The 19,442-nt window shown below is 66.0% G+C and overlaps 2 protein-coding genes across 4 annotated transcripts; both read right to left on the bottom strand.

Moving 5' to 3' along the window:
- Positions 1 to 426: 426 nt before the first annotated feature.
- GAS2L1 (growth arrest specific 2 like 1) lies at positions 427 to 15,576 on the bottom strand. Of its 3 annotated transcripts, none has more exons than XM_051973064.1 (6): positions 13,797 to 15,576; positions 7,037 to 7,752; positions 3,364 to 3,471; positions 3,100 to 3,196; positions 2,394 to 2,652; positions 427 to 2,091 (listed from the first exon to the last, which is right to left on the bottom strand). In XM_051973064.1, the coding sequence occupies exons 1-6, from the start codon at positions 13,879 to 13,881 to the stop codon at positions 906 to 908; spliced, it is 2,451 nt and encodes an 816-aa protein (XP_051829024.1). In that variant the 5' UTR covers positions 13,882 to 15,576; the 3' UTR covers positions 427 to 905. The 3 variants fall into 3 exon arrangements, with proteins under 3 accessions (XP_051829024.1, XP_051829026.1, XP_051829025.1); XM_051973066.1 differs by lacking the exon at positions 13,797 to 15,576 and adding an exon at positions 9,084 to 12,040; XM_051973065.1 differs by lacking the exon at positions 13,797 to 15,576 and adding an exon at positions 8,584 to 8,732.
- On the bottom strand, positions 3,478 to 6,596 carry LOC127545648 (collagen alpha-1(I) chain-like). Its single transcript, XM_051973067.1, has 2 exons — positions 4,203 to 6,596; positions 3,478 to 4,164 (listed from the first exon to the last, which is right to left on the bottom strand). Exon 1 carries the CDS (start codon positions 6,483 to 6,485, stop codon positions 5,448 to 5,450), a length of 1,038 nt encoding a protein of 345 aa, XP_051829027.1. The 5' UTR covers positions 6,486 to 6,596; the 3' UTR covers positions 3,478 to 4,164; positions 4,203 to 5,447.
- Positions 15,577 to 19,442: the final 3,866 nt, after the last annotated feature.

The raw sequence follows: 19,442 nt of genomic DNA, 5'->3' as shown, positions 1-19,442 counted from the left end.
TCTATCCATGACAGCGCCACCTAGCGGCTCCCAGGTGGTTGTCTTGTTGATTTGCATTTTTATTTCTAAGACAGTCGGGTTATCACGTGACTTGCCCAAGAACCCCCAGCCAGCTTGGTTTGCTCCCCATCTGTGACCTCAGGACCGGAGCTCTATCCATGACAGCGCCACCTAGCGGCTCCCAGGTGGTTGTCTTACACCATGGCCTGCGGGCCCCTCCGGCTCATCATGGGAGAAGCGCGCTCCATCTCCCCTCCCTGAATCTCGGAGAAGGGCTTCTTCTGGCTTAAACTAGGGTCCTTCCAAGGGAGCGTGGCCCGGTCTGGGGGGCGGAGGGAGAGCGGGAGCCGGCCGGCCGCCGTCGGGCCCCAGCATGCGTCCCCCGCCCGCCTCGGATCCCCCCGCCCCCCAATAAACACACTGAGGGCAATGCACGTTAGTTTACTCTCTTGAGCTCAGAATCTCTCGGGGCGGGGTTACAGAGCAGGGGGGGTCGGCAGGGCTGGGCCCCAGGGGCCGCTCCTCTCACTCACTCACACACTCTCTCAATATATTAGATTTAAATAGATCTGCTATGCCCACTTTACAGTGGGGGGGTGGGGACCATCCGGACCCCCGCCTCCCCCAGGCCCTAAAACCTTAAACGTACAAAGTCAGCCGCGGTCCCGCTCCTCTTTCCCTGACGTTGGTCCCTGGACTCAGGGCGCGGAAGACGGTCGGGTCCCGGGGACCCAATTAGAACTAAGGCCACATAGGAAGGAAGAAGGGGTGGGGGCAAACCGAGGGGAGGGGCCCCACTGGGAGCCAACTCTGGCCCCCCCAGCCCTAGCCCCGGCAGTCCGGGGAGGCGGGACCAGGGGCCCCTCCGGCCGTAGCAGCAAGCCCTAGAGGGGGCTCGGATGGGGTCACATCCAGGCCCCCTCCTCCTGCCTACCCTCTCCCCTGGGCACCTGAGCCAAGGGCTCCGGGAAGGCGGAGGGCAGGCCCTGCCAGGCTCTGTGATCGGCCGAAGGCCTTCGGGGCGCCAGAGGGGTGGGGATGCGGGAGGGCTTCCTGTCGGGCTGGTTGTCCACCCGGGGGCGGGCGCACGGCCTCAGCTGGTCCGCGGGGAGCCTGGCCAGCCCCGGCCCCCCGCGCTCGTCCCCTGAGCCCCCCGGCTCCGCCTCACCCCAGCCCCCCTCGGGCACCTCCTGCACATCATTGAGCGCAGGGCAGTAGTTACTCTCATCTGAAGAGCTGGAGAGCGCCGGCGCACGGCCGCGGGCCGGGGTCCTGGGGTCCCACGCGTCGCCGGAGCCGTTGGGGACGGCGGCCACCCCGTTGGGGGCCGGGCCCGGCCGGGGGGCCTCTCCGGGGGGGACGTGCTTGCTAAAGAAGTTGAGGGAGGAAGAGGAGGAGCTGGAGGAGCAGTAGGCAGAGTCGGGGGCCGCGGGTTCGGGGGTGGTCTGGGGGGCCGGGGCCAGGGAGGCCCTTTCGGCCTCCAGCGCCTTCGAGTTGGCCAGGAACTCCTCCTCCAGGCAGCGGTAGAGCTGCTGCTCCTGCCGGGGGTCCAGCTGCAGAGGGGCCCGGAAGGTCCGAGCCAGCTCCTCGAGCTCCTGGCAGAGCGTGTCCACCACCTGCAGGGGCCGGGGGGGCTCCGGGGCCGCCGCGGGCTGGGGCCGGGCGCGGGGAAGCGCGGGGCTCCTGGCCCTGGGGGTGCTTCTGCCGGAGCCGCCGGGCCGGGCCCACGAGTGCTGCCCGTCTCTGTCTCGGTGGATGAGGAGCATGGTCTGGTCCTCGTGGCCCTGGCTGCGTGCCCGCCGGGCGGGGCTCGGGGCCGCCGGGCGGGCGTCCCTTCCACCTTGGGCCCCTCGGGGCCGGCCCCGCTCCTCCACACGGGGGCCGGGCCCAGGGCCCCGGTCCCGAGACTTGCTCCGGTGAGCCGGGGGTCTCCTGAGCGCCGCTGGGACCCTGGTCGCTCGCTGGCTGTTACCGTCCTTCCGGGGTCCCGGGGACCCCTCTTCTCCCCGGCAACAGCCCAGGATGCCACTCTGTGCAGAGGAGGCCGAGGAGTCACTGTCACCTGAGCAGCGGCGGGACCTCGGGGGCAGCCTGGGGGAGGAGGGCAGCTGGGGTCAGAGGGCAGGGAATCGGCAGAAGCCCCCCTTCCCCCATCCACGGGCCACCCCTCCCCCATCCAGGGAACTGGCCCAGGGCTGCCTGGCCTGTTAGTTTGGGTTGCCATGGAGACAGGAAGCCTGCCACACTTTTTCCCTGGGAATGAGTCACGGGCGGGCGGCCCGGGCTCTCTTCCTGCGGCCGGGACCGGATGCGCCGCTCCAGCCTGGGAGTAACCCGTGAGGGCCCAGAGCCTTCGCTGCCGGCCCTGCCTCCCCGCCTGGCCCGGGCCCTACCTCAGCGGGTTGGACTGGCGCGTCTCTGGACCGTCCCGATGGCCCCGGGGGGTGGCGGAGGCCTGCGGGGAGCCCGCTCCCCCCGCCCCGAGCCGGGCCGGGAGCCCCTCGGGCCGGGAGCCCCTCCGCTCGCCCCCCGGGGCGGGGCTCCCCGCATCTGGCCAGCGCTGGGCCCCGGGGCTGGAGGCTCTGGGGCTGGGGGCCGGCGACGCCTTCTGGGGGGAGAAGGTCAGCGCCCGGGGCTGGGGCAGCCGGTGTGCTGGAAAGAGAGGGTCAGGTCAGCCCCCGCCCTGGGCCCCCCGGCACCCCCCCCCGGCACAGGTTGGGCCCTGGCACTCAAAGGGGCTTCCAAAGCAGGCGGCGTGGGCAGCGCTAAGGGCGTCTCACCGCCCCCTGCCCGCGACCCCGGGCCCTCGGGCCCTGCCCCCCCCCCAGGGGGGACCAAGCCCCGGCTCCCACCACAGAGCGAAGAGCAGCTTCCGAAGGAAACCCATCGCCCCCAAAATGCCGGGGCCCCTTCAGAACACATGCCCTGGGAGAGGGGGCCCCGACCAATGACTGAGACCCAGGCCCAGGCACCCAGCTGGAAGGGAGCAATCCGGACCCGGGTTCAAATCCGGCCCTCCCAGGGCTTGGCAAATGCTGGGCTCCGGCCGGGGGGGGGGGGCTTCCTCGGTGCCGGGAGAGGTCCCCCCCCCGCACTCACCCACGGAGGCGCAGCGGCACGGGTCGTGCTTGTCCAGGTAGTGCTCCAGCGTGTCCCAGCCTCCTCCCACCCTCACCATCACGTGGCTCCGAAGGACCTGGGGGGAAGCGCCCGGTTCACCCACAGCCTCCCTCCCCCGCCCCGGGCTGCGGGCCACAGGTTCCTCTCCCTGGAAGCCGGGGGGAGGGGGGAGCGGGGTGGAGTCGCTGACCTCCCCCCAGCCAGGGACCCCCCCCCCGGGGTCAGGGGCCCAGGGAGACGTACCCGAACAAAGATGAGGGCGCTCGAGTCTCCCACTCTGTACTTGCCCTCCGACACCTTGATCATGGGGAACTGATCCGGGCAGGTGCAGTGGCCCAGGATCTCCCGGACCTGTGGAGACAGAGAGGCTGGAGCCGGGCCCCCGTGGGGAGGAGGGGCGGGGGAGCCGGCGGGGGCCGCCACGGGGGCCGAGCTTGGGGCCTGGCGAACCTCCCTCCCTCCCTCCCTCCCGAGGCGTCTCTCCCTCCAGGACGTCGGGGCCTGGCTCTGACCACCCCCTGACTGGGGGGTCCTGGCACCCAGGGCTGGATGGAGGGGGGCGGGAGGTATATTTGGGGGGCCCCGATCGGCTGGAGGCTCCCCCTGGGCTCCGGCTCTCGGCTCCCTGGCCCCCCACCGAGGAGACGGGGCAATGGCCCAGTGGCAGCGGCCACGGCCTGGCGGGCCCTGAGAACCCCGGCGAGGTCCCTCAGCACAGAAGCTTCTCTGCCTCTCGCTCCCTGCCCCGAGAAGGGGAGATCCGGGGGCTCAGGGAATCTGACAGCGAGATTTGGGGGGCCTCTCCCTGCACTTCCCCCTCCCCTCCCCATCACCTGAGAGAATCTGAGCCCTCGGGAGCTGGGGGCTAAGAGGCTCAAAGGGCCAGGAGGGACCCCACAGGCCAGGAAGGACCCCATGGGCAGGGAGGGACCTCACAGGCCGGGAAGGACCCCACAGGCCGGGAAGGACCCCATGGGCCGGGAGGGACCCCACGGGCCAGGAAGGACCCACAGGCCGGGAGGGACCCCACGGGCCAGGAAGGACCTCACAGGCCAGGAGGGATCCCACGGGCCGGGAAGGACCCACAGGCCAGGAAGGACCTCACAGGCCAGGAGGGACCCCACAGGCCGGGAGGGACCCCACAGGCCGGGAAGGACCCCACGGGCCAGGAAGGACCCCACAGGCCGGGAGGGACCCCACAGGCCGGGAAGGACCCCACGGGCCAGGAGGGACCCCACAGGCCGGGAGGGACCCCACAGGCCGGGAGGGACCCCACAGGCCGGGAGGGACCCCACAGGCCGGGAGGGACCCCACAGGCCGGGAAGGACCCACAGGCCGGGAGGGACCCCACAGGCCGGGAGGGACCCCACAGGCCGGGAGGGACCCTGCGGGCCGGCTGCTCCACATCTCTCATTTTCCAAATGAAACCTGGGAGGTGAGGAGGAGCCCAGGCCTGGAACCCAGAGTGCTGGGCCCGAGTGCAGACCCTGCCTTGGACACATAATAACTGCGTGAGCCTGGGCTAAGCCAAGCCCCTCGCAGCCTCAGCTTCCCCATCTGTCAGACCCACCTCCCACACTGGTTGTGAGGAGCAAACGAAACACGGTTTCTAAAGCCCTTAGCGCAGCGCCCGGGCGTGGCAGGGGCCGTTCCGGTTATCCGGATGTATTATTTACTGTTATCACACAGAGGCACAACTCGAAGTCGGGGGCTCTGACTTGCGCCCCCTCTGCCGGGACCCCCTCTCTCCCTTCTGGGGCACAAGGGGCACTTCCCCCTACGTCCTCCCTCTCCCCGCCAGGCCAGGAGTGGGCCCCGAGGGCAGCCTCCAAAGCTGGGCTCATTTTCTGAGGCCGCCCCGGAGGGCGGGAGAAAGGAAGGACATCAGTGCAAGGTCGGCCCGCTCGGGCGCCGAGTTCCCTGGGCCCCGGTTTCTTCCCCTGCGCCCCCCAGGCTGTGGAGCTGACACAGGACAACGACAGCACCAAGGAGCAGAACCCGGGCGCTTCCGGTGGGAGCCAAAGCCCCGAGCCCCTGCAGAATCCCGCTCCCCGGCCGCCTCCCGGCCACGCCCTCCGCCCCCGGACCCTGCAGCCCGGCCCGAGCCCCCGGCCCACTCATGAGCCCACGAGGAGGCTCGGGGTGAGCTCAAGCACGCCCTAGCCTCTGCGCCTCAGTTTCCCCAACTGTAAAGTAGGGATAATAACAGCGCCTCCCTTGCAGGCCGGGGTCAGGCTCAAAGGATTCTTTTTTTCTGAGGCAGTGGGGTTCAGTGACTTGCCCAGGGTCCCAGCCAGGAAGTTAAGTGTCTGAGGGCAGATTCGCACTCAGGTCCTGACTGCCGCCCCGCTGCCCCCAAATGAGTCATTCCTAAGGTGACTGGCACGTAGTAGGCTCCCTCCCCTCCCCTCCCGCCCTGTGCAGTTGCTGTCGGCCGCCCACAAGGCCTGGGGCTCCCCGGGATTCTCCCTCACTGACGGCAGCACCGGAAAAGCCCCCCCCCCACCGAGGGGCCCCCTCTGCACCCCTAACCCCCGCCGCCCAGAGCGGAGCCCCCAGACTAACAGATGCTCGCCAGAGGCTTCCAGGGGCCAGGCTGGGGGAGGGCCGGGAGCGGGGGAGGGCGGCCGCCTTGGCCGGGCCGGGCCCTGGGACCAGGCAGCCGAGTGTCCCCACCCAGCTGGGCCGGCTCCGCGGGGGCCTTTCCCCTCTCCTGCTTCTCCATGGCCACCGCCACCGTGGCCCGGAAAGAAATAAGCAGGTGGGGCCTTTTGGCAGCCCGAGTAAGGGCTGCCCTCCCAGCAGCCTCTGCCAACCCTGGCTCGGCCGGGGACTGCCTGGGGACCCGGGAGCCCGCGGGCCCGTCCAGGCCCGTCCGCCCTGGGCTTGGGGGCTCTCTCGGGCCCAGGCTGCACAGTCCCCACTGAAAGGAAAGCCTCTTTCCCAGGAGCCCCGGGGGCCCGTCTGGCCCGTCCGCCCTGGGCCTGGGGGCTCTCTCGGGCCCAGGCTGCACAGCCCCCACCACGGAGTCTGGGGCCAGGAGAGCAGAGGGCCCCGCGGCCTGCGCTCCCACCCCTCCCTCCGGCCTTGCTTTCCCCGAGGGCCCTCCCAGCCAGCAAGAGTGCCGGGCCCTGGGGGTTGGGGAGACGGGCAGACGGGAGGGAGGGAGCCGGCAGCTGCCCGGGCAGGCCTGAAGCCTCCAGAGGGCCGGGCAGGGGGCCTTCCTCTTCCTGCCCCTCAGCCAGGGGCCGCGGCCCGCTCCCCATCCCCGGCGGGCCGGGACCGACCTTCGGCCGCACTCGGGACGGGCCAAACCCCAGGCTCCCCGGGGACCCTAACTGCTCCCCAGCTGGGAGCGGGACCATCACCCGGAAGGGACCCAGCGTGCCCCTCTCCCTTTCTGCCCCTCGCTACGGGAGGCAGGGACCAGTCGGGTCTGGAGTCGGGAAAACGCGGGCTCCAGTGTGACCTCAGACGCTTACTAGCTGTTGGAACCTGGGCAAATCACTCCCTCTCTGCCTCAGTTTCTTCATCTGTAAAATATCTGTATTCATCTGGAAGACATAACAGCACTAGCTCGTGTTTCTGAGAATCCAGAGCCTCCGCACGCCTCGGAGCAGCAGAGAAAGGCGGGCGGGGGGCGCGGGCCCGGGCTGAGGGGGCGGGGGGCACGGCAGACCCCGGGAGGGGCTCAGAGGTCGTGCGACCCACGCCGCTCATTTTACAGAGGAGCAAACTGAGGCCCCAAGGGCGGCACCGAGAGGTGCTGGGACGCGGAGCGCTCGAGGGAGCCGCGGTCCGACCCTGGGATTTCGCGGAGGAGCAGACGGAGGCCTGGGACCCCCACAGCCCCGAGCTCACCCTCCCCTCCCCCACAGAGCGGCCTCCTGGCGCCCGCAGCCGGCACATCTCTCACCAGTTCGTCCAGGTTTCGGAGGTCACACAGGGTCATCCTGGGCCCCCGGCTGGGGTAGGCCCCCATCCCCGGGGCCCCGGGCCTCCGGTCCCTGTCCTCGTCCCCGGTGGCGGGGGGCCGCGGCTCGCCGGCCTGGTCCCTCAGTTCCTCCTCGATCTCCTCCTCCAGCTGGATGAGCATGGGGGCCAGCACCCCGAACTTGGAGCCGCGGCGGGCCACCTCCAGCAGGCAGAGGACAAAGTTCTTCTCGTTCTTGCGCAGGACCAGGTCGTCCGTCTCGAACATGAGCACCTCCGGGATGCCCAGCTCCCCGCGGCACCAGGCGATGAAGTTGGACACGTTGTCGCGGGCCAGGAAGGAGCCGGGGGCCACGCCGTGGGCCTGGAAGGTCACCTCCCGCGCGGGCAGGCGCAGCCGGCCCGCAGCCTCCGGCCTCCGGCCCGCGAAGTCCCGGGCGATGCCGTTGACGTTGTTGGCGTGGCGGCACAGCACGGCCCCCGTCTCCAGCGCCTCCAGGAAGCCCCCGCCGCCCCCCGGCACCGCCAGCCCGTACAGGGCGTTCAGCCACTCGGCCAGGTCCTCCTTCATGGCCTCCAGGTACTCCTCGCTGGAGCGGAAGGGCCGGATGCTCTTGGAGGCCGAGCACTGGATGCCGCTCTTCTCCTTGTCGGCCATGGCCGGGGCCGGGCTGCTGGTCATCCTCGGGGCCCCGAGCGCTGCGGGAGACGGAGACGGTGAGCGGGAGCCAGAGGGATGGGGTCCGGGGGGGGGTAATCTGTCTGTACCCCACATCTGGGCCTCAGGCCTTTCTAGGGGTGAGCCTCAGTGCACAGAACAGGGGGTGTCAGGCTGGGAGGGGCCTTAGAACAGGGGGTGTCAGGGCTGGGAGGGGCCTTAGAACAGGGGGTGTCAGGCTGGGAGGGGCTTAGAACAGGGGGTGTCAGGGCTGGGAGGGGCCTTAGAACAGGGGGTGTCAGGGCTGGGAGGGGCCTTAGAACAGGGGATGTCAGGCTGGGAGGGGCTTAGAACAGGGGGTGTCAGGGCTGGGAGGGGCTTAGAACAGGGGGTGTCAGGGATGGGAGGGGCCTTAGAACAGGGGGTGTCAGGCTGGGAGGGGGCTTGGAGATAAACAGTTCCACCTCCTTTATTTTATAAAGAAATTGAAAGCCAGAGGGCAGCGACTGGTCCAAGGTCACCACAAAAATTGTGCCCCCCCACCCCGATTTCTCGCTCCCTGGCTCTTTCTCCAGGAGCTTTCCTTTGCCTCTCTCTCCCTACCCGCCTGGCGGGGGGGTTCCCCACTTAGGCTTTCTCCGGGGCTGGATCCATCTGCCCTGTGGGGGCGGGGCCTGCCTGGGAAAAAACCGCCAGGGGCGGGGCCGGAGCTGTGGGCAGGAGTTGGGGCGGGGGGCGGCGGACGGGGGTCTCTCCCAGCCCCGCCCCGGGGCGGCCTGCCCAGCCTCGGTTTCTCCATCTGAGCGGGGGTCGGGGCCGGAGGGAGAAGGACCCCCTGGCGGTTTGCGGACCCCCGCCCCTCCCGCGCTCACCTGCCTCATCCAGCTCTCCCACCGCGATCTCCAAGCGCCGCCCGCAGCCCGGGTGCCCCGGCTCGGCCCGGGCAGCGCATGGCCCGCCACAGGCCGGAGAAGGCCCGCCCGCGGCCCCGGGAGTCCCCCGGGGGTTCCGCCGCGCCCCCACCTCCAGGCCGCCCACCGGGCCTCCCCCCCGGCGCCGGGCTGGGCGCAGGCTGGGCCCGGCTCGTCTGGCCTCGGCCGCCGGCAGAAAGAGGAAAGAAGCCCAGCCCCGAAAAGCCCCGGCTCCCCTCCCCCGCCCTCCCTCCGGCTCATTTATTATTTTTTTTCTCTTCCCCCCCAGCTCCCGCCCTCACTCCCCCCCCCCGGACTTGGAGCTGGACCAGGGAGGCGGGCGCGTATCACTTAAAGGGCCAGCGCCCCGTGCAGCAGCTCCGGGCCAGGGGCGCCCCCCGCTCCCCTCCCCGGGCCCGCAACGGGGAGACGGAGACCCCTGGGGCCGCGCCCGCGCCCACCTGCGCCCCGGGATCCCGGGGGCCTCCAAGCGCCCTATCCGCGGGGAACGCGGCCCACGCAGGGGGATGCCCGGGGCGCCAGCCGCCGGAGCCAGCCCCGGGCCCTGGAATCCTGCCCCGGCGCCGATGCGTGTGCTCGTGGTCCTCCCCGTCCGGGACCGCAGGCGCCCTCCGGCCTTCCAGGCCCGGGAGGGCGCGGGGGGGGCCGGGGCGGAGGAAGCCCTGCTGGAGCCCGGCAGACCCTGCTCGGGGCTGGCCCTGGAAACTGCCCCGGCCTCCTGCGGGGCTGACTGCGCCGCTAGCCTTCGGGTCCTGGGGAGCTAACCGCCGGCCGCCCCCACCCGGGCCGGAGCTTCCTTCTCTCTGTCCGGAGCCCGCCGGGACTCCTCAGACTTCCACCTTAAGCTCCCGGGCCGTGGGAGGGGAGTGGGGGAAGTCCTTATCTGAGCCCCCCTCCCCCAGCCTAGGGGGAGGGGAGACGGTCCCTGACTTGCCTCGGCCTTCAGGGCTCTTATAAGCTGCCTCCAGCCTGCGCAGGGGCTGGGGACGCTACGGCTTTAATAACGCCGGTGAGGTAATTGGGCCCCCTCCCCCTCGGGCCCCCTCCCCGCCCCCTTTCCCTCCCCAGGGCTGGATTCTGGCTGGCTGTGTCTGGAGGTGAGTCACGCCCTGGGCCCCGAGCAAGTTTGAACGTTCAACGTTCAACCGGCTCCTCCGCCGGCAGCTCTGGGCGTGGGGGGCGTGAGTGTGAGTGTGAGTGTGTGTCTGGGGGAGGGGGCTGTCTGCTCTGGCCGGAGTGGGGACGGGGCGCCGGGGGAGCTGCTGTCTGCTCTGGCCGGAGTCCGTGTGTGTGGGGGGGGAGCGAGGTCCAGAACCTAAGGCTGAACCCCACCCCCACCCCTCCCATGGGGACCCGGGGCGGGGGGGATGGAGATGGGGCGGCCAGGGACAGCCTGTTCCCCGGCCTCCCTCCGAGACCTGCTCAGGAAAAGATACTTTGGGTGGCCGGGGGGACCCTTTCCTGGGGGCCTGGGGAGGAAGGAAGGGACTGTGCTCGGTCACCTCCGGCCTGGACCAGTTTGGCCTTGGGAGGGTGATAAGAGTCCGGGCTGGGCCGGGCAGCGTCTCGGAGCTTCCCAGCATGCACTCCGTGCCCGCTCCCGGAGGCAGCGACGGCAAATGCCCCTTAAGAAGCCTTGCGGGGGGAGGGGGAGGGCGCAGAGCTTGGACCCGGGCCTCGGTTTCCTCCTCTGTCCAATGGGGATGAGGGCCCCCTACTTCCCAGGGTGGTGGTGAGCATCAGTTCCCCCCCACACACACAACGCGCTCGTAAATCCCTCCTTCCTACAAGTGCGGCGGACACCGGGGTCTGGGGCTCCCGCGCCCCTGCAGAGGGTTAACCGGGCCAGGGCTTATTTTCAAACAGAACAGGAGGGACTAGATCCCAGCCAACCAGCGCCCAGGAAATGCTGCCATCTGCCGCCCTGCCCCGGGGGAGGGAGCCCGCGGGAGGATTGGGGAGTGGGGAGTATCCCCGGCCAGGGGCGGGCTGGGGGGGGGGCTTCAGATCCTGGGGGCCGGTGGGATTTTAGTCAGACCGGCACCGCTGGACTCCCAGGAAGCTCCCATCAGGCTTCCAGAGGGATGTCTCCGACCCCCTGTGGGTCAGTGACCCCCACAGACCATAGATCTGCCCCTGCCCGGAGGTCGCCATGCTCTGTGTTCCCAGAGCCTCAGAAACCACCTGTCGGCTCCATTTTAGCTGAGGGCCCCCCCCCCCCATTTTATAGGTGAGGTTGAGGGCCTCAGATGGCAGAGCTAGTCTGTGAGGTGGATTCGAACCCAGACCTAATCCCAACCGGAGCTCTGGTGTTGGGCCGCTGGGCCTGCTTCCTCTGAGGAAGCTTCGCTGGCTCCCTCTTGCTTCTCAAACAAAGTGTATGTGCCAAGTCCTCCCCAGCCTGGAGTTCCCACACCCCGGCCGGGCCCTCTCTAGCCCTGGAGAAGGCTCCAGACCGGACCCCGGGGGGACAGCCCCTCCCCCTCCCCGGCCCAAGTGGGGAACCTGACCAGCTGCCCCCCTTGCTCTCCTGGTTCCCTTCAAGGCCCAGCCTGGCTGCTAACACCTGCCCCCCACCATTGGCTCCGAAATGGAGATGGATCCTGCTCCCTCTGTGGTACAGAGGAGGAAACTGAGGCGCAGAGAGGGGGAGCGGCTCCCTGCCCGGCCCTGCCCAGCGTGGGCCGGGGAGGGGCCTCCGGTTATGGGCGCCTCGGATCCAGGCCCCTCCGGGCCCATCAAGCATTTTCCAAACCTTGAAGCCCTGCTAAGTGGGGCCATTATTTTTAATTATTAGTTGCCATCTCTGCTCCCCGGGGCTCGCCCTCTCGCCTCCCTGGGCCCAGAGCCTCGGAGAAGCCGGAGGGAGGCCGCCAGCGGGAGCCGGCCCAGCGAGGCCCGGGACCCACCCAGTGCTCTCAGACAAAGCGGCCGAGCCTCTGCTGGGGGGGCCTGGTGAGCTCATCACTTGGCCGAGGGCCCCCACCCAACCCTCCGGGCAGGAAGCGGAGACAAAGGGCTGAGGGGGCACCCAAAGCTTGACCCACTTGCAGTGGGGTCCTCGGCCAGGCTGCCTTAGGGGGCCCTGCAGCTTAGGCCCGGCCTCTCAGTGGGAGGGAAGGTCACTGAGCCCGAGCCTCTCCCCAGGGGTGGGCCCTCCCTCTGTCCTTGGGGCCTCTCCCCATTCTAGCTGGCCCAGATCCTGCAGCCGGGGAGGGAACCGAGCAGGAAACCATGGCCCCGTTACCTCCCCACAGCCTTCTCGCAGCGCTCGCTGACCCACAAAACTCGGCCCGCCGGCCCTGGGCCAACCGTGGGGGAGCAGGGGCGGGCAGACGGGCCTCCCGGGGCCCCGAGTGCCCCGAGCCAGGCCACAGGAGGGGGCTCCTGGCCCCAGGGATGGAGAGAGGGGGTGGCTGGGGGGGGGCAGGCCTCCTGTGGGATGGAGGGAGGAGAGAGGGGGTGGCTGGGGGGGGGCAGGCCTCCTGTGGGATGGAGGGAGGAGAGAGGGGGTGGCTGGGACTTGGGCTGTCAGGAGATGAGATGTGTTGGTGGGGGCGGGGCCCGAGCCGCCTCTGAGGGCCTGTGGAACCCGACGTCCTACTGTGGGAAAAAGGGTGACCGGAATTTGAGGACCGGGTTCAAATCCTACCCTGGACACTGGATTCCTGGGTGCCCCGCCCCCCCACCTGATCCTTTTCAGTCCTCAGGCCTTGGCCGTTGTCTGGGATCGCCCTGGGCTGAGGACGGGAAAGGGGCCGGACTCCATTTGGGCCCTTTGGGGATGAAAGGGGCAGCGATCTCTGCGCTCCTGGGATGGAGGGAAGGGCTGGTGGGGCTCCCGGCTTGTCCTCAGGGCCTGGTGCCTGGCCCCAGACGGCGCTTAATAAATGCACATGTCTGCAGTGTTCATGGCCTGAGTAATGTGTGTCGAGGGCTCGAGGGGCAGTTCTTGCCTTCAAGGACCTTGGTTCTCCCCCGCACAGAGGTAAATGAGGGGAGATAAAAAGGGGGGAGACCCCAGCCCACCCTGGGAGGGGGAGGGGGGGGAGGAAGCACCTGCAGCTGAGCCTTGGGGAAAAGCTGAGGGGGAGGGAGGCCAGACTGGGCAAAGCTCGAGGAGGCGGGAGGGGGCGCTGCAGTGTGTCGGGAGGGGGGGGGGGCCCTGGAAGGAGGGACGGCCGGGCCTGCGCTCGCTGTGGGGGGGGGATGGGATTCACGGGCGAGCTCCCCGCCTTGGAAATGCTGAGGCAATGTGCTCCCGGGGAGCGGGCCGGGCCCTGCCCTGGGCCCTCACTGCGGGGAAGAACTGGAAAATGGGCCAGTTCCCGCCTTGCCTTCCGGGCCGTCCCAGGGACAGGATCCGTGTAGCAGATTGGGGAGTCTGCCCCCCATCTCCCTGGGCTTCTCCGTCTCTTGACCCCTGACCCCACGGCCGCCTCAGTCTCTCCCGCCAGGACCCCCTGTCCCTGACCCTCACCCGCCCGGCTCGGCTCCTTCCCCGGGGCCAACTCCCAGCCTCCCACGGGCGCCCCATGATTCTGGCCACCAATTGCACCCCAGGCGCCCACGCGCTCCCGATTGCTAAACCCGGCGGCCTTTCCCCCAGTGCTCGGCCTCTGCTCCGGCTCCGTCCCACGCCCCCCACTCCCCCGTGACCTCGGCAGCTCCCGTGGGTTCAGAGCCCAGTGCCAGCCCCGCCCCACATCCTGCCAGAAGCCTGAACCCCTTATCTCTTCCCCCAGACCTTCCCTCGGTCCTCTCCCTCCCCATCATCTCCCGCGGCCAGCCTCCCAGTGGGCGCGGGGTCAGAGAGTCCGAGTTCAAACCCACCCTCAGACACCAGCCTCGGGCCAGTTTCCTCCTCTGTAAAATGGGCTAATATAGAAGGCAGTGGCGGCCCCTCTCCCGGGTTGTGAGGACTGAGGCACCCGACGGAGCACTCAGCGCGGCCTGACTGCGGAGCCATTACTGTTAATGATTGGAGCGTTATTCCCCCCCCCCCCACTCCATTCCAGCCCCCATGGGACATTCTGCCCCTCCCCCCCAGCTTGGAGTCCCCAGCTCCCCGGGAGGGTCTTTCTCTCTGACCCCCCTTTTCCCACAATCCTCAGGGCTCTCTGCACCACTGGGAGGACTTGACACTGACTCACCTGGGGGCTCTTGTTGCTCCGGCTGAGCAGGAGCTTCTCGAGAGCTCCTGGGGTGGATTTCAAGCTGGAAGCGACTTGGGGTCATGTGGCCCCCCTTCAGTAAGGGAAACCGAGGCCCGGAGTCGTGAGGAGACCGAGCAGGCCGAGATCTGACGGGGGCTTGGGGATGGTGGGCCTGGTCCGGGCCTTCCTGCGTCCCTAGTGAGCCCTCAGGCCCCCATCCCAGGGGAGGCCCCGGGCCCAGGGGGGGCCGGGCCAGCGTCTCTGCGGGCTCAGTCAGGGCGGCTCCGAGAGGGGGTATCGATTCCTTCCTCCAGCCTGGGCGTCTGGCTTCCTGGGCTCAGAGTGACTCAGCTGCTCTCCCCGAGGAGGGCCTGCCCGCGCTGGAACGTCCCTGCTCCAGCCCCCTTTTCCTCCCCAGAGGATTCCTTGGGGGGGGCGCCCCCACTTTGGGCAACAGTCCCCCCCCCTCGTGCTCCCTTGTAGGCTTTCCGGCCATAACTCCCTGAAGGAGGGACTTTGTTCTTGTATCTGTCCCTCTCCCCAGCACTTAGGCCAGGGCTCCTTGCACAGCAGGCACTTCATACAAAGCGCAGGCCTCGAGTCAGGAAGGCTTCACCTCTGACACAGCAGCTTTGTGATTGTGGCCGAGTGACGTCACCGGCTGCCTCACTTTCCTCATCTGTCAAATGGGCTGGAGAAGGAAAGGGCCACGCCCTCCCACAGCTCCGGAGTCACAGACACGGACAACGATAAAGAGAAGCGGCTACACAGGGCCCGCCGCCCTCCCGCCCTGGGGTCATCAGAAGATGGGGGGAGGGGAGGAGGGGGGCATCCGGCTCTGAAGGGCCCCGGCCGCCCCTGGGCCCGGATCCCTCCTCTGTAGAACACGGGGGTTGCACCAGCTGCCCCCAAGCTGCGGGGGGCTCCGGGACCCTGACCTCAGCGTCCTGGCTTACACAGCAGCGGCCCCTGGTGGCCACTGGTGAGAACGGCCACGGGGCTGGCTAAAAAGCGGGCGGGGGAGGGAGTGAGCCTTTGCGGTGTGCGTCTGTGCCAGGTGAGACCCGGGCTCTCCTCGCTGTTCACGGTTAGGGAAACTGAGGCAGGCGGAGACGTGCCCCGCCCACAGCCGCACAGCTAGTGAGGGCCCGGGCCGGACGGGAGCTCCCGGCTCCAGGCCCAGAACTCCGGGGCACAGCTCCCCTCACTGCTTTCCACGGGGGGCGAGGGGGAGGGGACACATACACAACATCAGGCGGGAAATCATTTTCTGCTCCTTTTTTTTACGAGGGACGGCTTTCTGGGAGCAGCGCAGGGAGACACAGCGATGAAGCGAAAGTGGATCCTGGGGTCACAGAGTATCCCTGAGCTGGGCCAGCGTTTTCCACTCGCCCAGCTCTGTGGCCAGCAGGAGGCGCTCCTCCGAGGTCACGTCCAGGTCAGAGGGCAGAGGTCGCTGTGGCTGTGAGTAGGATGGACCCCGCGGGGGGCCCCTAGCAGGAGTTCAGCTAATCACCCCACAAGCATTTATTAAGCACTCGCTGTATGCTGGACACTGCCTAGCACTCAGGCCGGGGATGAGATTCACCCAATGAGAGCCTCTGTTCTTCGGGCCTGGAGGACCCTCCCCCCCATGCTGTTCGGACCCTGCGGAGGAGCAGAGCAGAGCCAGGGGCCGAGAGGGGTTTGGGAGGAGACCCAGGATGCACCGGGGCGTTTTCCCCTCGGCCTGGGGGCAGACTCCGGGGGGCGTTTGTGTCCTGCCTTTGCCAGGTGGGGGGCGGAGGGGAGTGTGTGTTTGCAATAAAGATGTAACTATATAAAGCCTACACGTGTCCGCCCGCCGCGGCTGTGTGTGTGGAGACGCTTCCGAGCCAAGCAGAGCTGCTGGGTAATGGGGGCGGAAGGGACTGCCCGGGACGTCCCCTCGCACTCGGGCCCGGCGTCGGGCTCAGCACTCTGTCCCGGGACTGCCCAGGTCCCCTCCCGGACCCCCCCCCCCTCCCAACCAACAGCCTCGGTAACCGTCTGAGCCCCCGCTCTGCCTGGGTCACCTGAACGGGAAATGTTAGGGGCGGGGGACGGGGAGCGCTGCATGCACCGGGCGCCGCGTGGGCCTGCTGACCTCCCTCGCGCCCCCCGCTGCCCCCTTTATTTTTGGCCTTTGTTAAAAGGGCTCCGTCACTGGACCGGGGAAGGGGGAATACGGAGCTGTCGGGTCCGCCGCCCTCTCCCTCTGGCCGACTCTGCCTGACCCCCTTTGGGGTCCTCTTGGCAGAGACGTTTGCCTCGTTCTCGGGGGACCCGCCGTTAGGGGGGCTGCAGGCCCCTCGGGGCTCGCCTTCCTCCCCTGCAGAGGCTCCCGGGAGGAGACGCTCAGCCCGAGGGCCCGAGTCCAGCCGGCCAGTTACCGGAAAAGGCGGCCCTGAGCGCCCGCCGGGCAGGAAAACCCGCATCAATTATTAACGGCCGGAGAGCTGCTTCTTCAGGACACGACGAGGCTGCGGAAACCGGGCAGGGAGCGGGTTGTGCTCGTCTGCCCGGGTGTTCCAGGCGGGGTCCCTGGGGCCCCTCCCCCGCCCAGCCCGGGGCCGAGCTCTGAGGGGAGCCGGGGCTCCCAGGAGGCACAGGGGCGGGGGCTGCGCAAGCCCGGCAAGCTCTGGCAGCGTCAAGCAGCCCCGGGGAAGGGAGACCTGCGGGGAGGGGTGCCCGGCGCCCCCTCAGCCCCTGTCAGGGACCCGGGCGGGACAAGGACACGGAGGGCTTCCGGGTCTGCCAGGGCAGAGCGGGCGGGCGGGCCGTGGGCTGTGACCGAGCTCCCTCCGGGCCGAAACCCATGTCCCGGATCTTAACCTAACAGCAGTGAGAATACAATAGAAAGGGGCCGCTAGGGGGCGCAGTCAGGGGTTCAAATCTGCCCTCAGACACTCAACACTTCCTGGCTGGGTGACCCGGAGCCAGTCCCGTAACCCCAAGTGCCTCTGGGAAAAATAACAGAATATATATATATGGAATATTTATGTAGAGAAGGAGGGGAAAGAGGGAGGGAGAGGAAGAAGGGAAGGAGAAAGGGGGAGAGAAAAGGGAATAAAAAAGGGGGAAGAGAGCAGGGAGGAAGGAGGGAAGGAAAGAGGAGAGAGAAAGGAGAAGGAAGAAAAGAAAGAAAAGGGAAGAACAGAAAAGAGAAAAAAGGGAAGGAAAGAAAGGAGAGAAAAGGGGGAAGAGAAAAGGAATAGAAGAGAAAGGCTTGAGGAGGGAGAGAGGGAAAAGAAGGGAGAAAGGAAACAAGGAGAGGGGAAGGAACAGAGAAGGGGGAAGAGAGAAAAGGGAAGAGAGTATATTTCTAAAGAGACAAATAGAACATAAGCTGGTGGTGTGTGCAGTTGGAGTAGGCAGGCCATTGACAGACTGAGCGTCCAGGCTTGGGGTAAATGACCCTGCCCCTGCCGTAAGGTCAAGTCAAGGAGCATTTGTTCAGCTCTTGCTGGATGGCAGCCACAGGAACGTGCCCACAGTCCTATGCCCGTGGTCCCGTGCCCACGGTCCTGTGCCCATGGTCCTGTGCCCATGGTCCCGTGCCCACAGTCCTGCCCTCCAGGACCTTACACTTGAATGGGGGAAGACCAGACAAAAGGGGAGGGGGCACGGGGGAGTCGGTAGAGTCAGCACCCATCAGGGAGAGGAGCAAGCCTCAGCCTCTCCAGACCTGTTTTCTCATCCCGGTAAGATGGCCGCCAAGGGCTCCCATCTCCTTAGTCTCTAGCTCAAGCGCTCCCCTCTGGCGCACGTGGCGTGTCCCGGGCGTGGGCGTCCCCTCCACCATGGCAGCCTGACGCCCTTGCCGACTCCCGGCTCTGCCATGAGGGTCCCCCCTCGTCGAGTCATCTTCCATCGCAGCAGGGCCACAAAAGCCGGGATGTCCTTGATCGTCCTTGAAAACAAAGGATGAACAATCATTGCTAAGCAACCAGCGGGCTCTCCCCCCTCGCATCCTTTCTTTGCTAGGATCCAACCGCACGGGCTCAGCCCATAACGTCTCCCCATTGCCCCCTGGGTAACTCCGACTCTTCCCCCCATAATTCCCTGCCTGACAGATGTGCTCCATCCTCAGAAGCCGGTTTTGTTTCTGGCTGATGCTTGGGAGCCCGGAAAGCCCAGGACAGTTCCCAGACTGCTCAGCCCCCCTCCTCCTCTTCGATTTTGGGCCTCCTGCCTCCACAGAGTCCATTACCATCGATTGCTTTCAATAGCTTGCCTGTCCAACCGCAATCATGATATCTGAGGCTCAAATATACAATACACAGGGATCCCCAAGGGCCACGATCGACTCAGAACCACACAACTGCATATTTCTTTTTTTAAAAAACACACCGACATTAAAATTAAATAGGCCGGAGAGGAAAAGCTAGAACACTAATGCATTACTGGTGGAGTTGCAAACTGACCCATCTGTTCTGGAGAGTAATCTGGAACTAGGCCCAAAGGCCTGTAAAACAGCATAACCTCTGACCTAGCAATACCACTACTAGGTCTGTATCCCAGAAATCAAATAAAAAGACAAACATCTATGCACACAAAAATATAGCAAGTTTGTGTGTGTGTGTGTGTGTGTGTGTGTGTGTGTGTGTGTGGTGACAAAGAAATGGAAATTAAAGAATGTCTCTCAACTGGGGAATGGGTAAACAAATTGTATATGGTTGTGATGAAATTTTTATTGTTCAGTTTCAATGATTTCCAATTCTTTGTGACCCAATTTGGAGTTTTCTTGGCAAAGACACTGGAGTGGTTTGTCGTCTCTTCCAGCTCATGTTCCAGAGGAGGAAACTGAGGCAAACAGGGTAAAGTGACTTGTCCAGGGTCACACAACTAGGAAGTGGTTAAGGCTGGATTTGAACTCCTCTATCTATTGTACCCGTCTGATGGAATCCTATTGTGCTAGAAGAAATGATGAGGGAGATCATTGCAGGAAAACCTGGGAGGATCTACACGAATTGACACACTCCCAAATGAACAGAACCAGAAGAATATTGTGTACAAGGTGCTACCCACACGGATACTGTAAAGACGATCAAGCCGTACGGTAAAACACGGAGCAATTCCAATGACGTTGCTACAAAGAAAAAACTCTCTACAGCCAGGGAGAGAATGGGTGAACTCTGAATGCGGATTGAGGCAAACTTAAAAGAAAAAATTATTCTTTCTTGTTTTATTTTGTAACACGACTAATGTAGAAATACGCTTTGCATGATTTCACGTATATAATATCAAATTGTCTTCTCAAGGAGAACGGAGACAAAATTTGGAACTCAGATTTTTTTTTAAATGATAGAATTTTGTACATGTGTTTGGGAAATAGTTAAATAAAAATCTTTTTTAAAAACTCAGGAACCACATTTTAATCTGGTTCAGAAAGGTGATGGGCTGAGCTATTATTGATCTGAAACCTCTGGTCTATTAGGTAGTTTTCATCCACTTGGTTTTTCCTGTGTGGATGGTTAGAGCAAATTATTTGGAGGGATTGTGGATCTCATTTAGGCTACACTCTTTTTATTCATAGGGGATGTCTCTTGGGCTTGGATTTTGCACTGGATCTCACTCGTGACAGTAATAAGCTTCTCCTGTTTTGGGCCCAGTCTCTTACGG

The sequence above is a fragment of the Antechinus flavipes genome, chromosome 1, assembly GCF_016432865.1.
Source record: "Antechinus flavipes isolate AdamAnt ecotype Samford, QLD, Australia chromosome 1, AdamAnt_v2, whole genome shotgun sequence".
Classification (NCBI taxonomy): domain Eukaryota; kingdom Metazoa; phylum Chordata; class Mammalia; order Dasyuromorphia; family Dasyuridae; genus Antechinus; species Antechinus flavipes.
The sequence above is the reverse complement of the archived record's forward strand: the minus strand, read 5'-3'. Positions and strand labels throughout refer to the sequence as shown.